The sequence below is a fragment of the Vulpes lagopus genome, chromosome 23 (assembly GCF_018345385.1).
Source record: "Vulpes lagopus strain Blue_001 chromosome 23, ASM1834538v1, whole genome shotgun sequence".
Taxonomy (NCBI): domain Eukaryota; kingdom Metazoa; phylum Chordata; class Mammalia; order Carnivora; family Canidae; genus Vulpes; species Vulpes lagopus.
The window spans coordinates 33,288,932-33,298,488 of NC_054846.1; the positions used below are offsets into that span (position 1 = coordinate 33,288,932).

At 40.6% G+C, this 9,557-nt stretch overlaps 1 protein-coding gene across 3 annotated transcripts; it reads left to right on the top strand.

The window, feature by feature from the left end:
• The first annotated feature begins 3,533 nt into the window (after positions 1–3,533).
• LOC121480898 (heterogeneous nuclear ribonucleoprotein M-like) lies at positions 3,534–5,998 on the top strand. Of its 3 annotated transcripts, none has more exons than XM_041737794.1 (2): positions 3,534–4,031; positions 4,149–5,998. In XM_041737794.1, the coding sequence occupies exons 1-2, from the start codon at positions 3,555–3,557 to the stop codon at positions 5,727–5,729; spliced, it is 2,058 nt and encodes a 685-aa protein (XP_041593728.1). In that variant the 5' UTR covers positions 3,534–3,554; the 3' UTR covers positions 5,730–5,998. The 3 variants fall into 3 exon arrangements, with proteins under 3 accessions (XP_041593728.1, XP_041593726.1, XP_041593727.1); XM_041737792.1 differs by having other exon boundaries at positions 3,535–4,551; positions 4,597–5,998; XM_041737793.1 differs by having other exon boundaries at positions 3,645–3,666; positions 3,890–5,998.
• The last annotated feature ends 3,559 nt before the right edge of the window (positions 5,999–9,557 follow it).

Genomic DNA, 9,557 nt, shown 5'->3' on the forward strand with positions numbered 1-9,557 from the left:
AGATTGCCACCAAAAACCAAAACAAAAAGAAAGCAACCACAATTCTTTGCAACTTTGTCCCACATTTTTCAAATATTTATCATCTCTTATGTGACAGACATTGTACTAATCCTCAAGCTTGGATGAGGAGTGCCTGGGTGGCCCAGTAGGTTGAGCATCTGACTCTTGTTTTTGGCTCAGATCATTACTTTGGGGTCATGGGATCAAGCCCTACATCAGGGTCTGCACTCAGTGAGGAGTCTGCTTAGGACTCTCTGTCCCTCTCTCCCTCCCCCTGCCTTCTCTTTCTCTATCTCTCAAATAAATAAATAAATCTTAAAAAAAGAAAAGAAAAGAAAAATCTAATGGTGGGTAGAATCCATATTGGCCCTGTCTTGGGAGAATATACACTATAGTAAAAAGGACAGATAATAATCAAATCAACAACAATAAAAAGGATGGCAATAGAGGATATTCCATAGTGACAAGAGCACGCAGCGTTAGTACCTTCTCTAGTCCAAGCATGTGAGCAGAGGGAAATGTGAGAGGACTTCTAACGTATCACCACTAGAAAGGAAATTAGTCATGTATACATATGCAAGCATATTTCAGGGTGTTGGAAGCAAGAGAAAGTAGCTCTGAGCGCAAGATTCTGACCAGAATCTTAAGAAAACTAAGTTGGGCTTACACTGTGCATAAATGGAAAATCTAGTCACATTTTTGGCTCCATGGCTCTAAAAGCACAGAAAACAAAGCCAAGGATTGGAGAGAAGGAAGCAGATGACCATTAGGTCAGAAAGGAAAGAATCAGAAGGAATTGTGGAAGTAACACAACAGTACCCTAAGCTAGGAGTCAGGTGAACCACACACTGGTTATCATAACTGTAAACTATAGTACTAGCCACATGCCAGCCCCTGTGATTAGCCCTCTGGGTGCATTATATGATTCAACTATTATTGGAAAGCTATAGGGTAGCTATCATATTACCTCATCTTAAAGATAAGTAAAATGAAGCTTACATATGATCAGTAAATTAGCTCTCTCTGCCTTCCAATCCTGAGCTCTGAACGACTAGGCTACTGCCCATTAGAATTAGATTTATGTACAAAGATTTTTTTTTAAATTTCAATGTCCAGGCCAATTAAACAAAAGTCTCCAAGGTAGGGGCACATGGGTGACTCAGTCGGTTAAGTGTTCATCTCTTGAAATCTGCTCAGATCATGTTCTCAGGGTCATGAGATTGAGTCCTGAGTCAGACTCCATGCTAAGCATGAAGTCTCTCTCACCCTTTCCCTCTGCCTCTCTCTGCTGCTCACATGCATGCTCACTCTCTCTCTCTCTCACTATATTAACTAAATTATTAATTAATTAATTTGAACTAATTCTCCAAGGCAGGGCACAAGCATGAGCTTTTTAAAGCTTCCCAGGTGACTCTAATGTGTAGCCAAAATTGAGACTCACTGTGGTTCTGCTACTAAGCCACTGGATGACTTTAAAAAAAAAAAAAAAAAAATATAATATATATATATATATATATATATATATATATATATATATAATATTATATATATAATTCTTCCACACAGGATCTTATCAATAAAGCAAAGAACTAAGACTAGGTTATTTTTTGAGGCCCCTTCCAAGTCAAATATATTTCAGTTCTATACAAGAAATTTCTATTAAAATGAACGCTTCCAAAAGATTTGAAAATGGGCAAAAGAATTTATGGGCTAAGTAGGTCATTAATTACACAGATCTCATCTTATCAATTGTTAGGTTCTTGATGTATATTTATGAACCATCCAAATCCAAAATCTTCTAATATTATAACAAGTTCACTATTGGAATAAGTGAACAAGCATTCCAGCACTAACTCATGTGATGAATTAGAGGAGACAGGAAGAACTGAAAGTCAATTACAGTTAGTGATCTTAGATAACACAGAAGCCGTTGCAGTAAAAATTATGTAAAATTATAATGCTTGTTATTTTTAGAATTAGTATGTAGCCTATATGCTTTTTCTTTCCAGAAGATCCTTCTAACATAGAGTGCCACAGAGCTGCTAAATTGATGCAGCTATGAAATGGAGTTGGGTGTTTAAGGAGAGAGAAATAGAAGCTGGGACTCAGTAATAAGAAAGGGTGTGCTAAGATGAACATCTTTCATATTTGGTGGAGCAGTCCAAAGAAAATAGAAAAACAGCCCTTTAAGCCCCTTGGGGTTGGCAAATACATATATGAACATTCAGATATTCAACTGACAAACTATTTTTTGAGTAAATACCATGTACCAGGCACTCTTCTAGGGCTTAGCATGCAAAAATCAATGTTATAAGTGCTGGGCTAGCAGTAAAAATTAAATACTTTGGGAACACAGAGACGAGTGACGACTTCTTTGATGAGGTCATAGAAGACTTAAAAACAGAGCAGATAAACTTAAGACAAGTGAGACAAAAATGCATGTAGATTTAAAATTTGAAAACCAATAAATTAATGCCTTTGTAAACTAACTGAGCCCAGGGGAGTGTGAAACGAAAAAATACCAATTCTGGTTTTAAGCACTGAAGAAGCCAGACAAGCCGAGAGAAGCAGAGCACTTATGCAATCTTTTTTTTTTTCCAGATTCACTTCAAGTTTGAGAGCCATGCCATGGCACTATATTCAATTGCATAATGATTGGGGAAAACTGTTCATTTAAAAATCCAGGCTCCTTTAGTCCCAATAAAGCAATAATTGGGCATTCAGGCATAATCAAGTACAATCTCACTAGTTAAAAAATAGCCACGACTGTCCATGGTGCCTATTCATACAAAATGGGTTTGAAGGCGACCTGGACTTTGGTATGTTTGTGCCTTTGTCGTGAACATTAATGTCGAATCACTAACAGCATCTGGTGTTTTGAATGTTGCCTTCTCAGCCAAGAATTAAATATTGAGGGCATTAAGGACTCAACCATCATCTTCCTCACTTCAGCCCAAGGTTGTAAGCAAGATGCCCCTTGCCTCCTAAACAACACTATGCATACACAGAATGGGTGTGTCTGGCATAAAACTTGCCTTACCTCACTTCATAGCAACTTTATAACTTGCTACATTGAGATTTGTCTATGGGCATTTTCAGCAACCCCTCAGGATAACAAGCAAATAGAAGAGCTGTGGGGAAAATATGTACATATGTCATTAAAATGAGAGGATCGAAGAAAGCAAAGGAAGATAAAGAGAGGAGACATGGAAGAAAGGGGAACTAGAAAAGGCATTGAAATAAAAGGAAGGTTTCGAAAAGGCATGATAAGATCCCAGCAACCCTGAACTTGTTTGGTAAGAACCTAGTTCAGTGCAACAAATATTTGTTGAGTACCATGTATGTATCAGGCACTGTTTGAAGACCTAGAAATAATAATATGTAAGATCCAGCCCATTCTTTACGCCCCTTAGGGTCAGCAGATACGTATATGGACATTCAGATATTCAACTGACAAACTATTTTTTGAGTAAGTACCATGTACCAGGTACCCTCCTAGGGCTCAGCATGCAAAAATCAATGTTATGCTCACACAAAGCCCAGACGCGGAGAAAATGGCGGCAGGGGTCGAAGCGGCGGCCGAGGTGGCGACGACGGAGACCAAAATGGAGGAGGAGAGCGGCGCGCCCGGCATGCCAAGCGGCAACGGGGCTCCGGGCCCGAAGGGTGAAGGAGAGCGACCTACTCAGAATGAGAAGAGGAAGGAGAAAAACATAAAAAGAGGAGGCAATCGCTTTGAGCCATATGCCAATCCAACTAAAAGATACAGCGCCTTCTTTACAAACATACCTTTTGATGTGAAATGGCAGTCACTTAAAGACCTGGTTAAAGGAAAAGTTGGTGAGGTAACATACGAGGAGCTCTTAATGGACGCTGAAGGAAAGTCAAGGGGATGTGCCGTTGTTGAATTCAAGATGGAAGAAAGCATGAAAAAAGCTGCCGAAGTTCTAAACAAGCATAGTCTGACTGGAAGACCACTGAAAGTCAAAGAAGATCCTGATGGTGAACATGCCAGGAGAGCAATGCAAAAGGTGATGGCTACGACCGGTGGGATGGGTATGGGACCAGGTGGCCCAGGAATGATTAATATCCCACCCAGTATCCTAAATAATCCTAACATCCCAAATGAGATTATCCATGCATTACAGGCTGGAAGACTTGGAAGCACGGTATTTGTAGCAAATCTGGATTATAAAGTTGGCTGGAAGAAGCTGAAGGAAGTTTTTAGTATGGCTGGTGTGGTGGTCCGAGCAGACATTCTTGAGGATAAAGATGGAAAAAGTCGTGGAATAGGCACTGTTACTTTTGAACAGTCCATTGAAGCTGTGCAAGCCATATCTATGTTTAATGGTCAACTGCTATTTGATAGACCAATGCACGTGAAAATGGATGAAAGGGCCTTACCTAAAGGAGATTTTTTCCCTCCTGAGCGTCCACAGCAACTTCCCCATGGACTTGGTGGTATTGGCATGGGGTTAGGCCCAGGAGGACAGCCTATTGATGCCAATCACCTGAATAAAGGCATTGGCATGGGAAACATAGGACCCGCAGGAATGGGAATGGAAGGCATAGGATTTGGAATAAATAAAATGGGAGGCATGGAGGGACCTTTTGGTGGCGGTATGGAAAACATGGGTCGATTTGGATCTGGGATGAACATGGGCAGAATAAATGGTGGAGGTGGAGGCAGTGTCCCTGGGATCGAGAGGATGGGCCCTGGCATTGACCGCATTGGGGGTGCCGGCATGGAGCGCATGGGCGCAGGCCTGGGCCATGGCATGGATCGTGTGGGCTCCGAGATTGAGCGCATGGGCCTGGTCATGGACCGCATGGGCTCAGTTGAGCGCATGGGCTCTGGCATCGAGCGCATGGGCCCATTGGGCCTCGACCACATGGCCTCCAGCATCGAGCGCATGGGCCAGACCATGGAGCGCATCGGCTCTGGCGTGGAGCGCATGGGTGCCGGCATGGGCTTTGGCCTTGAGCGCATGGCCGCGCCCATCGACCGCGTGGGCCAGACCATTGAGCGCATGGGCTCTGGTGTAGAGCGTATGGGCCCTGCCATCGAGCGCATGGGCCTGAGCATGGAGCGCATGGTGCCCGCAGGCATGGGGGCTGGCCTGGAGCGCATGGGCGCCAACAGCCTGGAGCGAATGGGCCTGGAGCGAATGGGCGCCAACAGCCTGGAGCGAATGGGCCTGGAGCGCATGGGCGCCAACAGCCTGGAGCGAATGGGCCTGGAGCGAATGGGCGCCAACAGTCTCGAGCGCATGGGCCTGGAGCGCATGGGCGCCAACAGCCTGGAGCGCATGGGTCCTGCCATGGGTCCAGCCCTAGGCGCTGGCATTGAGCATATGGGCCTGGCCATGGGTGGCGGTGGCGGTGCCAGCTTTGACCGCGCCATCGAGATGGGGCGTGGCAACTTTGGAGGAAGCTTCGCAGGTTCCTTTGGCGGAGCTGGAGGCCATGCTCCTGGGGTGGCCAGGAAGGCCTGCCAGATATTTGTGAGAAATCTCCCATTTGATTTTACATGGAAGATGCTAAAAGACAAATTCAACGAATGTGGCCACGTGCTGTATGCCGACATCAAGATGGAGAACGGGAAGTCCAAGGGGTGCGGTGTGGTTAAGTTTGAGTCGCCAGAGGTGGCTGAGAGACCCTGCCGGATGATGAATGGGATGAAGCTGAGTGGCCGAGAGATTGATGTTCGAATCGATAGAAACGCTTAAGCAGTTGCCTTTTTTAAACATCGATACCAGACCTCTGAATTTGTATTTTTTCTTGTTAACCATTTTAATTTGTTGGCTGGATGTATAAAGATGTTTAAAAAATTCAGTTGCTTTTTGGGGTAATTTGAATTACTTTTTTAATGACCGGGGTTCCATTTGACAGTTTGCATTGAGATTGCAATGTGCGCAATTTTTTTTGTAGTTGTGGCATCTTGTTGACATCGAATATGACTTTGATAATAAATACCAGTTCCTGAAAAAAAAAAAAATCAATGTTATAAGTGCTGGGCTAGCAGTAAAAATTAAATACTTTGGGAACACAGGACGAGCGATGACTTCTTTGATGAGGTCATAGAAGACTTCAGAAAGTGTCGATATTGGAGATCTGGGGACCGGCTCTGGGTCTTACACTTAGCAGCTGTGTGACCTTGAAAATTTAAAAGTTTCAACATCATCATTACCCACTATAATATTGTTAGAAAAATGCATATGTTTTTTTTTTTAATTCTATGACAGTTCTACTGGTAGTGCCTGCACATCCAAATTCACAGATTAAAACCATTGGAAGAACAATCCTCACTCCACTACCCACAGGGTGACTCAGTCAGATTCTCCAAATTTAAGACAGTAGGCAATTTAGACAGTCCATGCTGACCACATTTCTAGATAGCCAGGGTTGAAAACCAAATGAATGTGTTAAAAAAAAATTTGAATATCTGCTTTTTACCCAGGAGATACAGTGATGACAGGCCAAGGGGCATATTATGTTGGACACAGTACGTCAATGGGCAGTCTCCTAGCTGTCCACTCCCACATTGCTTATAGCACATTAAAATGAGTTTAATGAATTTAAAATTCACCGTTTTGCACAGGCAGAGAGTGCAGAAACTGTTTATATGTTATCTAATCTCCTCCTGTCAACAAACAAGAAAACCAAGGGAAAAGAAGTTGAATGATATTCCTAAATTATAGAACGGGGTAATGAAACATCTAACATAAATGGTTATTCAATTCAAGCAAGAGAATGATCAGATTTTGAGGATGAAAAAATGGTAAGGGTTTATAGGTCTATGTTTTTTCTATTCCAGGAAAAGTAATATGGAGATGCTGAAATGGGAGTGAGGAGAGGGTTTCTGAGAAAAAAAGGAAGACATGATGGGAAAACTAATTACACACACACACACTGACCCACACACATACACACAATTAGTTTTTAACATTGATAACCCACCCGTTTCTTGCTATTTTAAAGGAAATAGTCCAAGAGAAAAGCAACTACATTTCTTCTACATGCCTGACATGTTACCAGTTCATGACTAAGTAACTAATGAATAGCTGCAGACAGGTAAACCTCAAGGGGCCTCCAAGGTACAGCTTGGATGTTTGTGTTAATAAGTCTAGTCTTAAAGTAGAACTGGCAATCTCAAAAGGAAATTGTTCTGAGCAATTCACATCTCCACTCATTGCAGCAGGCATCCCTCCACAAGTGTTTTGCTAATCCTAAACCACCACCTTATAATGCAAAATGGGATATGGGTATGCCAATCTGTATTTGTTGAATGTTTGAAAGAATGGCTAAAGATGGCGCAGAGCGTTGTATTTTATCTACAAGAGTTCAGTCTCATCATTGCCACTAATCAACTCAACTCTTTAACCAAACTAACAGAAAATTCTCCCTCCCTCCTGTTTTGCCACATATTGGCAACTCCTTGCCAGGAGATCTTAGCTTATTCTGTATGTGGTGGCAAAACAGAGAATCAAAGGGAAATTGAGGAATCTCTGATTCCCATTGGGATTCAACATAAAAGTTGCAGTAACTCACCTATAAGTTCATAAAGTTGTTCATTTCCATCAGCATGTCACGTTCGAATGTGGGGTATATGTGTGTGTGTGTGTATGTGTGAATAAGTATGTGTGTGTGCCTGCCTCTCTGTTGAGAACTGAAGGTAGAGGGAAGAAAATAGACAGGTGGTAATAGTAGAACTCCAAAGTAGTATCTTGAAAGGTATATCTAAAGCCATAAAAGTGATAAAACTTGTCCACCTCTCATCCATTTATAAATAGGTCAAACAAAGCCCGGAACCCACAGTGAGTTTCCTTAGCACAAAATGGACAAATGGACTGGTAAGAGTTAATGCTTATTACCTCTGAGATTATCAACCTCCTTTACACCTAATGCTTTATCAGTGTGCACTTAACCAGTTGCTTTGGAAATGTTCTTGATTTACTTTGTCAAATGTTTTATTATCCCAACTAAATAATAAACTCCTCCAAGTCGCAGTCTGTATCTGCTCTGCGCTTGCTACTCCTTCTACACTTCTTATTAACACTGTGTCTCTTGCCCCTACCACCACCACCACTCATAGAACACCACAGACATGGGCAAACCCAATAAACATTCATGACATGAACACAAATTGTAGCATCTTTTCCAGACTACCACATATATAGTTTAATCTTCCTAAACTTTCACGACTACCACCACTCTTCCTATTTTTATATTCACATTTTTTGTGACTTCATGTCTTATAGTCTCAGAACTTTTTGTCCAAATTAAGCTTTCTCAACAAATAGCTGTTCTGATTGGCTCCTAGCTTAATAGAATATGCTTTTCTAAAAGAAAATTTTTCTTTTTTTTATTCCTAATTAAATTCTTTTAAAAATTCTAAATTTCTTCTCCTTCTTTCCCACCTTTAGAAAATTTTTATTATTGAGAATGCAGTAAAAACAAAAAAGCATTAGATTGGGAGTGAAAATGTGTCTATTAAGTCTGACTTCTATCCTTGAAGCTGTAGCAATCTCAGCAAGAATGTGTTATATTCATGGACTGGTGGGTCAATCAGTAACTGAGTGAATGAATGTCACAATTTATCAATATACTTTTGCCAGATCACACAGTCTTCTGAAAAATTGGTTCTCATATCTGTAAGAGTGTTATAATCTATAATCTTTTAAATTAAGATAAATAATCCAGAAGAAACAAAACCACTATCTCAAAGAGAAATCTGTATTCCCAAATTCACTGCAGCATTATTCACAATAGTCAAGGTATGGAAACAAGTGAAGTGTCCATCAACAGATGAATAGATAAAGAAAATGTGGTGCATATACACAATGGAATATTATTTGTCCTTAAAAAAGAAGGAAATCCTACCATTTGCAGCAACATGGATGAATCTGGAGGGCATTATGCTAAATGAAATAAGCCAGACAGAAAAACAAATACGGCATGGTATCACTTATACGAAGGATCTTTTTAAAAAGAAAAAAAAATCAAACTTCTAGAAAGTAGAAAAATGGTTGTGAGGGGCTGAAGGTGGGAGAAATAAGGAGAGGTTGTAAAGGGTATAGATTTTGACTTGTAAGATGAGTAAGGTCAAAGGATCTAATGTATAAGGTGGTGGTGACTGACTATACACTGTACAATTGTTATTTGCTAAAACAGTGGAACTTCAATATTCTCTCCAAAAATTATATATATATATAATATAATGTGAATATTAGAATATATGAATAACATGAATATATTATATATATGAATATTATATATATACATATATATATAAAGGGGTGGATGTGTTAAGAAGCTCCATGGGGGGAATCTTTCCACAAAGCACATGTATATCAAATCATCACACTGTACACTTTAAATATCTTGCAATTTTATTTACCTCAACTTAAGAAGAACACATACAAAAATAAATTAAGAGAAATATTGGGCACGTCTACTATCCCGGTGATTTAAAAACAGAACTGCAAATATACAGATAATAATATAGATAAAATTTAGTCATTACAACAACTTCCATTAACCCCATTTTATGTAGA